The 17,660-nt window shown below is 47.5% G+C and overlaps 1 protein-coding gene across 1 annotated transcript in view; it reads left to right on the top strand.

The window, feature by feature from the left end:
* The window catches only part of pkd1a (polycystic kidney disease 1a), a 229,998-nt gene that overhangs the window by 147,680 nt on the left and 64,658 nt on the right, over positions 1-17,660 (top strand). Inside the window, exons 24-29 of the mRNA XM_078240701.1 lie at positions 48-650; positions 756-918; positions 3,130-3,382; positions 11,667-11,862; positions 15,817-15,987; positions 16,667-16,810. Coding sequence (XP_078096827.1) covers positions 48-650; positions 756-918; positions 3,130-3,382; positions 11,667-11,862; positions 15,817-15,987; positions 16,667-16,810 — 1,530 coding nt within the window. The remainder of the gene's footprint in view (positions 1-47; positions 651-755; positions 919-3,129; positions 3,383-11,666; positions 11,863-15,816; positions 15,988-16,666; positions 16,811-17,660) is intronic.

Genomic DNA, 17,660 nt, shown 5'->3' with positions numbered 1-17,660 from the left:
CCAGCCTGAATGGAGGTGTTTGACATTTCAATATGTTTGTTCTATAGGAGGCCTGATCGATATGACTAATCAGTTGGTTCCAGTCATGAGTAAGGTCACCAGCACACCCACTGGCAAACCTGAACTGGTGGCGACAAAGGCCTACGACCTCTCCATGAGGTTGATGCAGATTCTGATGGGCACGCGAGTCCTGAACGAGGAGCCCTTGAGCGTGTCGGGTGCCAGGATGTGGGCTCAGGGCAAGCGGGCCGACCCCGGCCACCTGCTCTGCTTTGCCAACAGGTCGGGCTGCCAGTTCTCCATCCCGCCGTCCTTCAACAGCGTCTTCTCCAACCTCAGCGACGTCACGCAGGTCATGTTTCTGGTGGACTCCAATCCCTTCCCCTACGGCTACATAAAGAACTACACCATCTCCAGCAAAGTGGCATCCATCGAGTTCAAGACTGACAACGGGTCGCAGATCCCCATCGAGAGCCTGGATTCGGAGAAGGCCATCACCGTTACCATGTCGACCAACTCTGCAGTCAGAAACGTCACCGTCAATACAACGGTCATCGCTGCGAGGAGATCGGTAACTGTAAATGTCACCTCTGGGAACTTGAATAAAAAGGCTGGACTCCACATTCAGGTCACGTATACGGTTTTGAATGGTACGTATGAAAAAACTGAGGGAATTGTTTGAGGAAAGAGCTATGTTTATGAATATATAGTGTGGTTTCTGACTGTTGTTTCTCTTCCGATAATCCCGATTGTAGATTCAGGAATTCTCGCTGCCAATGAAGCCGAGGCCTTTATCCTGGTTCTCCTCCACAATTCGACAAACCCAAATGAGCACAACTTCAAAGCCAGAAAGGAGATTAATTTGGAGTCCGTGAGAGGATCGGATCACAAGCTCTACACCTTCTTCTTGTCTCCTGAGTAAGCTACCTTTAAATTTGCATATTTCCCTCAAAATCCATACCGTAATTGGTTCTAACCGTACTACAAGACGTAACAGGACTGACTCACGCTACTCATTGAAACATAGAACAGGGCAGGCGGTGGCATCGTGGTGTCGTCACTGGACTAGAATCCAGAGACCGAGGGTAATGCTCTGGGGACCTGGGTTTGGATCCCACCATGGCAGATGGTGAAATTTGAATTCAATAAAAATCTGGAATTAAAAGTCTAATGGTGACCATGAAACCGTTGTTGATTGTTGTAAAAACTCATCTGGTTCGCTAATGTGAACTGTAAAGGAATTAAAGGTTATGGTGAATGGGCGGGTAAGTGGAGCCGAGTCCACGAAAAGATCAGCTATGATCTTATTGAATGGTAGAGCAGGCTCGAGGGGTCAGATGGCCTACTCCGGTCCTAGTTCTCATGTACTTATGTTCTTAATGTCCTTTAGGGAAGGAGATCTGCCGTCCTTACCTGGTCTGGCCTACATGTAACTCCAGCGCCACAGCAATGTGGTTGACTCTCAACTGCCCTCTGAACTGAAAGGCAATTAGGGTTGGGCAATAAATGCCGGGCCCAGCTGACGATGCCCGCAACCCGGAAAATGAAGAAATGAAAAAAGAAACTTAGAAACTAGAAGCAGGAGTAGGCCATTCGGCCCTTCGAGCTTGCTCCGCCATTCATTTTGATCATGGTTGATCATCAAATTCAATATCCTGATCCCATTTTCCCCCACATCCCTTGATCCCTTTAGCCCCAAGAGCTATATCTAATTTCTTCTTGAAATCACACAACGTTTTGGCCTCAACTACTTTCTGTGCTAGTGAATTCCACACATTCACCACTCTCTGGGTGAAGAAATTTCACCTCAACATTAACGCAAAATCACTTAGTGTATATATTAATACAGTGATGGAAGCCCATCCCCTACTTAGAATGTCTGAGGGCTTTAATTGGGCAGGTTTATTATCCTCTATGTGATGAACATTGCCACTTAATGGGCAAACTGATCAAGCAGCGTTTGATGCCAAGTTCTGTCACGGGGGAGTTGGGAAAAGTAGCAGAACTGAGCCTCCCTTGGTTTGAACATCATTACATGTCCGTGCATTAGTCACTGGAGAAGATGCAGATTGCCCTTCCATCCCGGTTTCTATGGAGATTGCGCCGAGATTAATGACGCTGCTAAGGAAGAAAGCTGTTTGAGAAATGAAGCAAAAAAAAACACTGGCAACATACGTTGTAAATTTGACAAAACCTGAGGAGTTTGCGTTCTGTCTGAGCTGTCAGCCCACTCCCACAGTAAGTGGGAGCAGACCCATGGTTTCTGGCTTGATGTGGGACAGGTACAAATACCGGGAGCAAGAAAGCAACTTTGATTGTGTGTGTGCGCGTGTGTGACTGCGTGCATGCATGTGCACGTGTGTCTGCATGCTTGTGACTGTGCGCATGTGTGTGTGTGCGCGCGCATGTGTACGTGTGTGCGCGTGTGTCCTGCATGCATGTGACAGCGTGCGTGCGTATGTGTGTGTGTGAATGTGTGTGTGATTGTGTGCAGTCACGTGCTGGCAGCACCATGCATTGGCTGCTTGCTGACCTTTATTTGCCCACATGCAGACCATGCATCCACCACCTTCCCACCCAATGTTACACCCCCTCGGCCTGCTCCGGAGGGAGTGCACAATTCAGGCCACAGTGTCTGTGTGTGGTACGGGCTGGTACGTAGATAGTAAAGTAAGGGAAAATGTTGGTATATTTATAGAATCCCTACAGTGCAGAAGGAGGCCATGCAGCCCAATGAGTCTGCACCAACCCTCCAACAGAGCATTTTACCCAGGCCCACCCAACCCTGCAACCCCAAGCACTTACCCTGCTAATCCTCCAACCTACACACCTTGGGACACGAAGGGGCAATTTAGCATGGCCAATTCATCCAACCTGCACATCTTTGGACTGTGGGAGGAAACTGGAGCACCCGGAGGAAACCCACGCAGACACGGGGAGAATGCGCAAACTCCACACAGACAGTGACCCGAGCCGGGAATTGAACCCGGGTCCCTGGCGCCATGAGGCAGCAGTGCTGACCACTTTGCCACCGTGCTGCCCATTTCAAGTTGTACCACACAGATAGATCAAAATGATTACAATGCAAAGCCAAAGTTATTTATTTCAGTTCTGTTTTTTTATTTTCAGCACTGATGACACAACGAAAGATTATTATTTGAACATCACAAACTTTTATCCCTCGTGCTCTGTCCAAGCCGCAGTCGGGGTATACACTTCACTCTGCCAGTATTTCAACATGTCTGCTATGAGCTGGAAAACGGATGGGATTTTGCCATTGGAAGATACCACCCCTGACATGGCTGTGTGCTTAACGCAACACCTGACAGCGTTTGGAGCCAGCCTTTTTGTGCCACCGAATTCGGTGGTATTTATCAACCCTGTAAGTACGGAGTGCTTGTCTGTAAAAATCTCTGAGAACTCTGCTTTCCTCCAATTCCAGCCTCTTGCATATCCTTCGAATTTGATCACTCCATCAGTGCTTGGACCCTACGCACTGGAATACCCTCCTCAATACTTCCTCCCTCCTGCCCGCTTTAAGTTGGTCCTTTAAATCTACCTTTCTGACCAAACGTTTGGTCACCTATCCTAATATTTACTCATCTGGCCCGGTGTCTAATTTTGTCTGGTAATCCTGTGATGCCCCTTGAGACATTTTCCTATGTTAAAGGTGCGACGTAAGTAGAATTTAGAACCATTGAAAATTTACAGCACAGAAGGAAACCATTCAGCCCACCTTGTCCTTGACAGCCCAAGGACACCTTTTCTAATCCTACCTTCCTGCACCTGGCCCATAGCCCTGTAGCTTACGGCACTTGAGGTGCAGATAAAGGTACTTTTTGAAAAGAGTTTAGGGTCTCTGCTTCCACCACCAACTCGGGCAGCAAATTCCAGACACCACCACCCTTTGTGTAAAAAAAGTTCCTCCTCATGTACCTTCTACACCTTCTGCCACTTATCTTGAATCTCTGTCCCCTGGTTCAAGAATTCTACACCAAGGGCAACAATTTTATCCTGTCTGCTCTATCTCTCCCCCTCATAATTTTGTACACCTCTATCAAGTGACTCCTCCTTTGTTCCAAGGGCAGCACGGTGACACAGTGGTTAGCACTGCTGCCTCACATTGCCAGGGACCCGGGTTCAATTCCGGCCTCGCATGACTGTCTATGTGGAGTTTGCACATTCTCACCGTGTCTGCGTGGGTTTCCTTCGGATGCTCTGGTTTCCTCCCACAGTCCAAAGATGTGCAGGTTAGGTTGATTTGCCATGCTAAATTGCCCCTTGGTATCAGGGGGGTTAACAGGGTAAATATGTGGGGATATGGGGATAGAGTGTGTGTGGGACTGTTGTCGGCACAGGCCTGATGGGCCGAACGGCCTTCTCCTGCACTGTAGGGATTCTATGGTTCTATGAAAATAACCCCAACCGATCCAATCTCTTGTTGTTCATTGAAGGAAGTAAAATCATTGCCCAGCTGAATTGCCTCATTTACCTATTTGCGGGGCAGGCAGTTCCACGGGTCACAAAGCTGTACTTGGGATTAACCATGAGAAGATACTTCCCACCACTGTGCAGTCGCCTTAAGTGTAAATAAAACATCTGAGGCACAGAGGGCAGTCCAAGTGAATAATGTGTGTGTTGCTCCATCTGCAGCTGGAGAAGGGCCAGTTGCTTCAGGCCTCCAACCTAAGGGTCCACTCCACCCAGCCCCGCTGAATACTCAATCAGTCTCCTCCCTGTTCAGCCCGAGCCTTCCTGGCAGGCAACGTCCTTGACCCGGTCATGTGTAACGCTATTCAAAGCCCAGAGAAATTCACTGGGATGTGTTTGTGACACAGAATAACTTAACAAAACTGCATCAACGTCCTAGAACCCTGTGAGAGTTATTTAAAGTAAAATTCATAGAATCATAGAACCTACAGTGCAGAATGAGGCCGTTCGGCCCATCGACTCTACATCGATAACAATCCCACCCAGGTCCTATTAACCTCACACATTTACCCTCCTAACCCCGCCTGACACTAAGGGCAATTTACCATGACCAATCAATCTAACCTGCATATTTTTGGACTATGGGTGAGGAAACCGGAGCACCCGGAGGAAACCCATGCAGACACTGGGAGAGCGTGCAAACTCCACACAGTCAGTGATCGGAGGCCAGAATCCAACCCGGGTCCCTGGCACTGTGAGACAGCAGTGCTAACCAGTGTGCCACCAAGCCGCTTGGTGTTGCATTAAAAAAAAGAATTCCTTTGTCGCGCACAAGAAGCAGCCGCTGGAGCGGGCCTTTCATTGACGTTTAAGGGCCAGAATCTGGTGGGAACATTTGGCGGAATTTTCCAGAACTCCACGGCATGTTTTCCGGCGGCGGAGGCGGCTCGCCGTTGGCCGCCGTCCGGATCTTCCCGCCGATCTCTGTGGCGTTTTGCATGGCTTGCCTATCCCACCCCTGGGGTGGTGTGGGGTTGGTTGGGGGGGGGGGGGGGGGGGGGGGGGGGGCTGGTGGTGGGGTGGGGGCGGTCACCTCCGGCGGGACTGGAAGATCCTCGCCCATTTTCTCTCAGTAGTTCCAATTTGGCTGTTCAGCATCAACAATGCAACATAAATGGCATCAAAACACATCGGCCGGAATGTTCCGGCCACTTACACCAGCGGGATTTTCCCAACCCGCTGCAGTGCAACGGAGATTTGACTGGACGCCAAATTTTCCGACCTCGCTGCAGCGGGAGCGTGGCGTGAACGGCCGGTAAGATTGTGCCCTTCATATTATAAAGGGAGGGATAACCAATGATTCTTCTCTTTTAGGAGCAAGTTTGCCGCAAAGTCTTTGTTCCTTTGGCATTTCCAGTGTTTTCTCACACGGGCACGCCCTATGATTATTAATGTGTCAGTTCAGCTCATAGCGGGCAGTTCTTGTATTAAAAAAGATTAAATTGTGTAAACTGACATTCGAAATGGGTTTCCATTCCATTCTATTCCAGGTTCTCTCCTTCCAATCTGGCTGGGAGATGTATGTGGGCCAGGGAACCTTAGGAGGAAGTGTTGGCTACAGCTGTGACACTGGCAATGGTTGCTAGGGGAGCAGTTTGAGCCTGCCATCGAAGTGGATTGGCTCCAGCATGATTGGCTGATTTTCACACACTTCAGGCTAAGTGGCAACAGTGGCAGAATGATGTTTGGCTTTTCCTGTGATTGAGAATGGGAAGGGGCTGAGAGGCGATGTAGGCCAAACACAGGCAAATGGGACTAGTTCAGTTTAGGGAACCTGGTCGGCATGGATGAGTTGGGCCGAAGGACCTGTTTTCACGCTGTATTCTCTATGACTGTATGGGGGGAATTTTCCCATCCCACCTGCCACGGGAATTGTAGCGGGCTGGGGGGGGGGGTTGTTGGGGGGAGCAGACCATGCAAAGGTCCATCAACCTCAGGTGGGATTTTCCGGTTTTGGGGCGAGCGCAGCTGGAAAATCCCACCCAGGACACTATAATTGCTGAGGATTTATCCTTTGCTACATTCTACATTTCCTCCAGTTTTTAATGGAAATGTTTTCTCCCTGAGATATGGCAACAAAACATGACTTTGAAAATGTCATGTCATATTGTTACTGAATGACAACCTGTATATTTATTAGATTTTGTTTTGTTTAGTTTTAGTATCAGTAACAATTAGACTTACATTAACACTGCAATGAATTTACTGTGAAAATCCCCTAGTCGCCACACTTCGGCGCCTGTTTGGGTACACTGAGGGAGAATTTAGCATGGCCAATGCACCTAACCAGCATGTCTTTCAGACTGGAGGGAGGAAATCAGAGCACCCGGAGGAAACCCAACGCAGACACGGGGAGAATGTGCAGACTCCACACAGCCGGGAATTGAACCCGGACCCTGGCGCTGTGAGGCAGCAGTGCTAACCACTGTGCCACCGTGTCGGCCCTGCCACTGATTGTGTTTCTATCCTTAAGCATGTCTCATCGCTCCATTATCAGTGGCCTTTTCTTCAGCTGCTAATGGCCTAAGCTCTGGAATTCTCCCCCTAAGCATCCCACTCCTCCTTCAAGAAGCTCCTTTCAAACCTGTCACTTGGGCTTTTGATCACCTCTTCTGATACCTCCGTGCACGATTCAGCATCAAATCGTTGATTGGTAATTCCCCTTGGAAACGTGTTGAAATGTTTTAATATGTTAAAGAAACATATGAACATAGAAAATAGGAGCAGGAGTAGGCCATTCGGCCCTTTGAGCCTGCTCTGCCATTCATTCTGACAATAGCTGATCATCCAACTCAGGAACCTGTTCCCAGTTCCCCCCATATCATGGGATCATAGAATAGAATAATCGAATCCTTACAGTGCAGAAGGAGGCTATTCGGCCCATCGGGTCTGCGCCGCCCACAATCCCACCCAGGCCCTATTCCTATAACCCCACATATTTACCCTGCTAATCCCCCGACACTAGGGTCAATTTAACATGGCCAATCAACCTAACCAGCATGTCTTTCGGAAGGAAACTGGAGCACCCGGAGGAAACCCACACAGACACGGGGAGAAACTCCACACAGACAGTGACCCCAAGGCCGGAATTGAACCCGGGTCCCTGGCACTGTGAGGCAGCAGTGCTAATCACTGTGTCACTCTGCCATCCATTTGATCCCTTTAGCCCCAAGAGCTAAATCTAACCCCTTCTTGAAAACGTACAATGTCTTGGCCTCAATTGCTTCCTGTGGCAGCGAATTCCACAAGCTCACCGCTCTCTGGGTGAAGAAATTTCACCTCATCTCTGCCCTACATTGTTTACTCTGTATCGTGAGACTGTGACCCAGGGTTCTGGACTCCCTCCCGCCATTTAAATGCAAGTTGTTGTTGCAACGATTAAATCAACCACGTGCACTGTTCCCAGGGCCGGTTTGGAGCAAATTGGTTCAACATTTGTATTTTTTTTTAAAAAAGTGTTTGATGTGGCAATGCCAGGCTTCAGTGAGGCACAGAATGGGAGGATCAGTCACAGTAAAATGCAGTAAGCCGTAGCAAATGGCTTCCATCTGGTTCTAGAAGCCGGAAGTTGCCGCAGAAACGCTGTGCTTACCTCCTTGTGGCTCAGTTGCCTTTCACTGCCATGTCGAGTGAGTTAAGGCTCCTTCGTCTGCGGCTGTGGCTCATTTGCAGGTTTCTTTACAGGAAACTGAATTTTCCTCAGGGGTACTGGTTAAAAAATGGAGATGACGTTTGAAGGCCCACTGTCACTAGGAAGCTTCTAGAAGCACAAACCTGCAGTCCAAAGACTCTGTGTGGGGCGGGGGTAGGGGGGGGGGGGCGGGATGTTGGTTACAGCTCCCCTGCCCTCAAAACCCTAAAATCCACTCAAAAAGAAAAATTCACTATTGCTGGACTTCTGGAGTAAGGCACTTTTTAAAAAAATGCAATATGTGTGTAGACAATCGATCAGCACTAGAAAGAGAAAGATAGATTAACCCATGTTCCCTCGAAACCTTAATATATTTTGCCCTCAACCCTATACATTTGGTTGTTTCTATGTAATGAGTAGTTGTGTGGTCAGAACACACATCTTATCCACCGGCTACTGATCCGAACAATTTTGAAAACCACAAACATTAGAGACGGTGAGGAGGAATTGTACTTGGTGGCACGGTGGTTAGCACTGCTGTCTCACAGTGCCAGGGACCCAGGTTCAATTCCCAGCTTGGGACACAGTCTGTGCGGAGCCGGCACATTCTCCCCGTGTCTGCGTGGGTTTCCTCTGGGTGCTCCCACAATCCAAAAGACGTGCCGGTTAGGTGCACTGACCACGCTAAATTCTCCTTCAGTGTAACCTGAACAGGCGCCGGAGTGTGGCGACTAGGGGATTTTCACAGTAACTTAACTGCAGCGTTAATGTAAGCCTGCTTGTGACACTTGTCACACACAACGCATTTCAAATGCGGCATTCCTCCAACACCATTGCTGACTGGACAATGTAACGTGAAATGGGAAATTGGGGCGGCACGGTGGTTAGCACTGCTGCCTCACAGCGCCAGGGACCTGGGTTTGATTCCCGGCTTGGGTCACTGTCTGTGTGGAGTTTGCACATTCTCCCTGTGTCTGCGTGGGTTTCCTCCGGTTTCCTCCCACAGTCCAAAGATGTGCGGGTTCAGTGGATTGGCCATGATAAATTGCCCCTTAGTGTCAGGGGGACTAGCTAGGATAAATGCATGGGGTTATGGGGATGGGGCCTGGGTGGGATTGTGGTCGGTGCAGACTCGATGGGCCGAATGGCCTCCTTCTGCACTGTCGGGTTTCTATAAAAAAAGAGTCCTAAGATGATTTTTTTTCCTGTTTTGCCCCGGTCTTCATTTACAAGTTAACCAGCAGCAGAGCGAAAGACTGTTCAGTTCCTCTGAGCATAAACGTGGAGAAATAAATTGCTCCACGCGGCATTCTTAATGATTCCCAGATTTCTGCTTCCTACTCCTTGTGCAAAGATAAATATTCCATTGGAAAACAATTGTCTCACGCCTGCAGCTTCCCTCCCGCTCCCAGCCGGATTGATGGAAGAGTTCAGAGTTACTGATCTTTCCACAGAGCATTCCCAAATGGAGGCCACAGTTGGTCAACGGGAGCTGTTTGTCCACAGAGGAAGCCACGTGAAAATGCCTCCTCATCTAAACATGTTCTGAGGCATATTATAAAGCACAAATTGTGACCGTCAAATCATAATGCTGCTTTATTTTTAACCGCCCAAACGTGGAATCTCCACAATGCAGAAGGAGGCCATTTGGCCCATCGAGCCTGCACCGACAACAATGCCACCCACGTCCTATCCCCTTAACCCCCACATATTTACCCTGACATTAAGGAGCAATTTTAGCTCGGCCAATCAACCTAACCCGCACGCCTTTCGGACCGCGGGAGGAAGCCAGAGCACCCGGAGGAAGCCCACGCAGACACGGAGAGAATATGCAAACTCCACACGGACAGTCACCCATGGCCGGAATTGAACCCGGGTCCCTGGCGCTTCATAAGCTCATAAGATATAGGAGCAGAATTAGGCCATTCGGCCCATTTAATCTGCTCCACCATTCGATCATGGCTGATATGCTCCTCATCCCCATTTTCCTGCCTTCTCCCCATAACCCTTCAACCCATTACCAATTAATAATCTGTCTAACTCCTCCTTAAATTTACTCACTGTCCCAGCATCCACTGCACTTTGGGGTAGCGAATTCCACAGATTCACAACCTTTTGGGAGAAGTAGTTCCTCCCCAACTCTCTTTTAAATTTGCTTCTCCTTATCCTAAGTCTGTGACCTCTCATCCTAGAATGCCCCACAAGAGGAAGCAGCCGCTCCACGTCTACTTTATCCATACCTTTTATCATCTTGTACACCTCAATTTGATCTCCCCTCATTCTTCTAAATTCCAGAGTATAGGCCTGTGAGGCAACAGTTCCTAGCACTGTGCCACCATGCAATCCATATAATTTTTTAACATTTTAAAGTCACTACTATTCAACACGATTACATTTCATTCTATCCATTTATGTTAACAATGTTCATTTCCTTAGATTTCCCATACAGTTATGCAAGCTTACTTTAACTGATTTAACCCTAGTGGGATTTGAACCCCAGAACGTTGCTCTAGATTTGTGGTTCATTAGCTCAGTGACCTATACCACTAGGCCATAGGAGGAAGCCTGGAATTGTGCTTGAGCTGCACCCCTCAAAACTGTAGAGAAAACTTTCTTGAGATAATTTTGATGGTTTAAATAGAGTGATCTCAGGCCAGCTGCCTGTTCTGCATCTCTCAAAGCCTACTGGGACATGAGGAAACATTCTGGCCTTACACAACAAGTTGTTATGATCAGAACTGCGCTGCTTGAATGGGTGATGAGACAGACACTTTCAGGAATAACATTCAAGAGTAAGTTGGATAAACACTGCAAGGATGAAAGAATTAACAGGTGATGGGATGCGGAAGTAATTGGGTTGCTCCACCAGAGAGATGGCACAATAGCATTGGGCCAAATGGTCTCCTGTTGCATCATTCTATAGGAAGGATGTGATTGCACTGGAAAGGGGGCAGAGGAGGTTCACCAGGATGTTGCCTGGGCTGGAGCGTTTCAGCTATGAAGAGAGGCTGGTTAGGCTGGGGTTGTTTCCCTTAGAGCAGAGGTGGGACATGATCGAGGTGTACAAAATCATGAGGACCATAGACAGAGTAAATATAAAGGAACTTTTCCTCTTAGTAGAAGGGTCAATAAGCAGGGTCCATGGATTTAAGGTCAGGGGCAGGAGATCGAGAGGGGATTTGAGAAAGAAACTTTTCTCCCAGAGGGTGATGAGAATCTGGAATGTGCTGCCTGAAAGGGTGGTGGAGGCAGGAACCCTCACAACATTTAAGAAGCATTTAGATGAGCACTTGAAATACCAGGTGGAATTGACTTTAATTGAGAGAATTGTACAATCTGACAATGGGAGAGTATAAAAAGGGTAACGTCAAAATGGGCCCAAATGGGTTTTGTGTTTAAGGCTTCTGCGTGCAAATTGTGGCACTCTTTCCAAATCAAGGAGTTTTTGCCTTCCATGCTGTTGGAATAGTTAGTGAAGATGTTTGATGGGATGAGAGCACTTAAACAAATCTTTCCTTCTCTCTCCTCCTGTTATCTTGCTCAGCCTTCGCCTGTTATGAAGAACTACATTGTCTTGCTCACATGTGGCATCTGCTTTGTCATCTACGCTGTCTCAGCTTTCATCGTCCGGAAGTTGGACATGATAGACATTAATCGAGTTGGAGTCATCCCCCTGTGTGGAAAGGATGGATTCTACAAATATGAGATCCTGGTGAAGACTGGCTGGGGCAGAGGGTCAGGTGAGAGGCCGTGTTGTTCACTCAGTTATCAGTCTTTCATTTCTTGAGCAGTTCCAAAGCGAAGAGTCCCTGGGATGGCAGGACTGTCGCTATGAGCAGAGATTGGGTCAACTGGGCTTGAATTCACTGGAATTTAGAAGATTGAGAGGGGATCTAAAGTTTATTTATAGTGTTTCAAATAGACTTACATTAAGAATGCAATGAAGTTACTGTAAAAATCCACAAGTTGCCACACTCCGGTGCCTGTTCGGATACACTAAGGGAGAATTTAGCGTGGCCAATGCGCTTAACCAGCATGTCTTTGGACTGTGGGAGGAAACTGGAGCACCCGGAGGAAACCCACGCAGGCACAGGGAGAATGTGCAGACTCCGCACAGACAGTGACCTAAGCCGGGAATCGAACCCCGAGTCCCTGGCGCTGTGAGGCAGCAGTGCTAACCACTGTGCCACCGTGCCAGCCCAATCTAATCTAATTGATACCTATAAAACTCTTAACAGGGGTGGACACACTGGATGCAGGGATGTAGGTTCCTCTGGCTGGGAGGCCTAGAACAAGAGGTCACAATCTCAGGATACTGGGTAGGCCATTTAGGACTGAGATGAGGAGAAACCTCTTCACTCACAGAGGGCGGTGAACCTGTGGAATTCTCTGCCACAGAAAACTGTGGAGGCCAAGTCACTGAATACATTGAAGAAGGAGACAGATGGATTTCTAGAGTCTAAAGGCATCAAAGGGTATGGGGAGAGCACAGGGGTGTGCCGTTGAGTTAGAGGATCAGCCATTTTCATATTGAAAGGTGGAGCAGGCTCCAATGCCGGGAATGGCCTACTCCTGCTCCTGTTTTTCTATGTTTCTATTGGACTCAACACGTTAACTCTGTTTTGCTCACTCCACAGATGCCGCCAGACCTGCTGAGTTTTTTTCCAACACTTTCAGTTTTTATTGCTGTTCGGTACAATTATTCTATTTTTAAAGAGTCTTGACATGCGAACAGTCTAGTTGTGCCAAGGTTGTGGCAATAAAAACTGTTGAATTGAAAACTGTCGAAGATTAGAAACTCATTTGAAGTGAATGGTTTTATTCAGATAAGGAAAATAAAAGAGTTCCTCTGTTACAAGTAGAATAAATCTGTTTTACCCAGATTATAAAATGGATTCTCATTGCTTCTAACTGAACAGTCTCCTCAATTATGGGACACAAATAATATCTTACAGTTATCCTTTGAGTACACTTTGTGTTACTGGTTTTGTATATTTGATTTGGTTTATTATGTTCATATGTATTGGGATACAGTGAAAAGTACTGTTTCTTGCGTGTTGCACAGTCAAAGCATACCGTTCATAGAGTACATAGGAGAGAAGGAAAGAATCATAGAATCATACAGTGCAAAAGGAGGCCATTCGGTCCATGAAGTCTGCATGGACCACAATCCCACCCAGGCCCTATCTCCATAACCCCGATGCATCCACCCTAACTCGTCCCTTGACACTAAGGGGCAATTTGGCAAGGCCACCTAATCTGCAAATCTTCGAACTGCACTCTCTTTTAGAGAATATAGTGTTACAGTCATAGCTAGGGTGTAGAGAAAGTTCCGTTTAAAAAATGGTAGGTCCATTCAAAAGTCTGATGGCAGCAGGGAAGAAAGCTGTCAGTACGTGTTCTCAGACTTTTGTACCTTTTTCACGACAGAAGAAGGTGGAAGAGAGTATGTCCGGGGTGCGTGGGGTCGTTGATTATGTTGGCTGCTTTTCTGAGGCAGCAGGAAGTGTAGACAGAGTCAATGGATGGGAAGCTGGTTTGAGTGATGGACTGGGCTAAGTTCACAACTCTTTGTAGTTTCTTTCGGTCTTGGACAGAGCAGGAACCATACCAAGCTGTGATACATCCGGAAAGGATGCTTTCTATGGTGCATCTGTAAAAAGATTGGTGAGAGTCGTAGTGGACATGCTGAATTTCTTTAGCCTCCTGAGAAAGTAGAGGCATTGGTGGGCTGTCTTAACTGTAGCATCAGCATGGAGGGACCAAGATGGGTTGTTGGTGATCTGAACACCTAGAAACTTGTAACCCATATATGTACAGGTATCTTGTCCCTGATTCCCTGCACACCCCTCCCATGTCTAGCTTCTAGTTATAGACCCTTATCTCTGATTTTATCCATGCAAGAACGAGTTTCAGAAGCAAACTGCTGGTTAGGTGCATTGGCCATGCTAAATTCTCCCTCAGTGTACCCGAACAGGCGCCGGAGTGTGGCGACTAGGGGATTTTCATTGCAGTGTTAAGGTGAGCCCACCTGTGACACTAATAAATAAACTTTAAACTTAAGTAATGACTTAATTCACTGACTGAGACCTCAAGTTCAGATGTTTGTCAATGTGAAGATAGAATAAGATTAACCAAGGAGTTTTCAACGAAGGGGTTTTCTGGTCTGAACCAGCACTTTTTGCTCTGTTGTTGCATTCGAAGAATCATTTAAAATTTCCCTCCTGGCTCGAACTGCTCAGGTCGGGGCCACGTTCTGCCCCTGGTGTTCAAATCCCTGGCTAAATGAGTAATGTACTCGGATCGATTTTCCGAATCCCACTCACCGTAATGGAAGTTTCTGGTCGATGACCATCAAAGTAATTTCTTATCAGGAAGAAGCATGTCCAATTTAATTGACATTTCCTCATATTTAAAATTCCTGCTGTCTCCAGCGGCCTTTATTGGTTAGTTGTATGCAGCTCAGTGGGTCGCACTCTCTGAGTCACAAGGCACAGGGTTTGAGTCCCCACTCCAGGGCTTGTGCATAAAAATAATGGCTGACGCTCCAGTGCGGTACTGAGGGAGTGCTGCGTGGTCAGAGATGCAGTCTTTCAGATGCGAGGAAGAATCGAGACCCCCAACTGCCCTCTTATGTGGCAGTAGAAGATCCCTTGATACTATTTTGCAGGAAGGCAGGGGAGTAGTTAGCACTGCTGCCTCACAGCGCCAGGGACCCAGGTTTGATTCCCGGCTTGGGTCACTGCCTGTGCTCTGAGTTTGCGTGTTCTCCCTGTGTCTGCATGGGTTTCCTCCGGGTGCTCCGATTTCCTCCCACAGTCCGAAAGACGTGCTGGTTAGGTGCATTGGCCATGCTGCATTCTCCCTCAGCAAACTGAAACGGGCACTGGAGTGTGGTGACTAGGGGATTTTCACAGTAAGTTAATTGCAGTGTTAATGTAAGCCTATTTGTGACACTAATAAATAAACTTTAAAGAAAAGTTAACGCAGGTATCGTTGCCAATATATATCCCTCAACACACAGCAGTCTATCTGGCCATTATTACATTGCTGTTTGTGGGGGAATCCTGGAATCCCGACACTGCAGAAAAAGCCATTCGGCCCATCAAGTTTTCACTGACTCTCTCTGACAGAGTACCTAACCTAGGCCCTTTCCCCCACCCTATCCCGCAGCCATGGCTAATCCCCCTAACCTACATATCTTTGGACACTAAGGGGCAATTTAGCATGGCTAATCCACCTCACCTGCACATCTTTGGAGTGTGGGAGGAAACCGGAGCACCCGGAGGAAATCCACACAGACATGGGGAGAACTTGCAGACTCCGCACAGACAGTGACCCAAGGCCGGAATTGAACCTGGGTCCCTGGTGCTGTGAGGCAACAGTGCTCACCACCATACCACCGCGCCGCCCTGCTGTGCATAAATTAGCTGCTGCATTTTCTACACCACAACGACTACAAAACTATTTAATTGGTGATAAAGTGCTTTGAGACATCCAGCGGCCGTGAAAAGTGCTATATAATTACAAGTCTTTTTTTTCTTTCTTTCTCTACCATCTTGAGAACAATTGCATCCTTCCATTCGGTAGAGTGCCGAGAGCTGTCAATAAGCCCTCTATACGGCTTTGGAAAGAGTTGCGAATTTGATCATTGATGAAAATGACGTGTTAATTTGCCCTTCACAAACCAACAGGCACATCATCTCACGTAGGGATCAGCCTGTATGGCAGAGAGGACAAGAGTGGCCACAGACACCTGGACAGTGAGGATGCTTTTCACAGGAACAGCGTGGATATATTTCACATTGCGACTGATAACAGCCTTGGTAACATCTGGAAGATTCGGGTCTGGCACGACAATAAAGGTAACAGAAATCATAGAGTCATAGAACCCCTACAGTGCAGAAGGAGGCCATTTGGCCCATCAACTCTGCACCGACTCTCTGGCAGAGCATTTTACCCAGGCCCCCCCATCTCCTTTAATCCACGTAACCTACACATTTTTGGCCACTAAGGAGTAATTTAGCCTGGCCAATCCAACTAATATGCACATTTTTGGATACTAAGGGACAATTTAGTTTGGCCAATCCACCTAATCTGCACATCTTTGGACACTGTGGGACAATTTAGCTTGGCCAATCCACCTAACCTGCACATCTTTGGACTATGGGAGGAAACCGGAGCACCCGGACAAAACCCACCCAGACACGGGGAGAATGTGCAAACTCCACACAGACTGTCACCCGAGGCTGGAATTGAACCCGGGCCCCTGGCGCTGTGAGGCAGCAGTGCTAACCACTGTGCCACCGTGCCGCCCACAGGCCAGTTCTAGAGGTGCAGACGAACAAGTCCAGCTGCCAGGAACAACAAACGTCTTATATTTGGTCAAAGTACAAAGCACCATGATCTGACATAAAAATGAACATTCCAGACGTGAATTATAGTTAGTACTAGTAGTGCTGCCTACAGCAACCTTTTACTATACTTACCTCAATTTCGGTTCATATATCCTGGTGTTGATTATGCCTGTCTTTTACACACTAGGTCTTACCCCATCATGGTACCTGCAGCATGTAATAATTAAGGATCTACAGACCAATAACAGCTATTACTTTTTGGTGAATGACTGGTTGGCTGTTGACAATGACAGCAACGAAGGCCTCGTGGAAAAGGAGTTCCTAGCTGCAAGTAAGTCCGTCTGTTTGGAGGAGAGGTCAACGCGAGTGTGGCCATACCTCTGCCAGTGATAGGGTTCTTCCTAACAGGAGGAGACCACTCAGCCCCCTTAAGCACTTTGCGCCACTCAATTGGATCATGGCTGATCTGACTGACACTACATCCACCCACCTTGGTTCCATAACCTTCCCCGAACAAAATCTTATCAATCACAGTCTTGACATTTTCAATGGGTTCATAAGATATAGGAGCAGAATTAGGTCATTCGGCCCATCGAGTCTGCTCCGCCATTCAATCATGGCTGATATGCTCCTCGTCCCTATTTTCCCGCCTTCTCCCCGTAACCCTTCAACCCATTACCAATTAAAAATCTGCCTAACTCCTTCTTAAATTTACTCACTGTTCCAGCACCCACCGCACTTTGGGGGAGCGAATTCCACAGATTCACAACCCTTTGGGAGAAGTAGTTTCTCCTCAACTCTGTTTTAAATTTGCTTCCCCTTATCCTAAGACCAAGACCTCTTGTCCTAGAATGCCCCACAAGAGGAAGCATCTGCACCATGTCTACTTTATCCATACTTTTTATCATCTTGTACACCTCAATTTGATCTCCCTTCATTCTTCTAAATTTCAGAGAGTATAGGCCTAAATTGTTCAATCTCTCTTCATACGACAAACCCCTCATCTCTGGAATCAATCTAGTGAACCTCCTCTGAACTGCCTTTAATGTCACTACATCTTTCTTCAAATAAGTGGACCAAAACTGGGCACAATACTCCAGGTGTGGCCTCACCAATGCCTTGTATAGTTGCAACAATACTTCCTTACCTTTATATTCCATTCCTTTAGCTATAAAAGCCAA

The sequence above is a fragment of the Mustelus asterias genome, chromosome 23 (assembly GCF_964213995.1).
Source record: "Mustelus asterias chromosome 23, sMusAst1.hap1.1, whole genome shotgun sequence".
Classification (NCBI taxonomy): Eukaryota; Metazoa; Chordata; class Chondrichthyes; order Carcharhiniformes; family Triakidae; genus Mustelus; species Mustelus asterias.
This window is presented reverse-complemented; position numbering and strand designations above follow the sequence as displayed.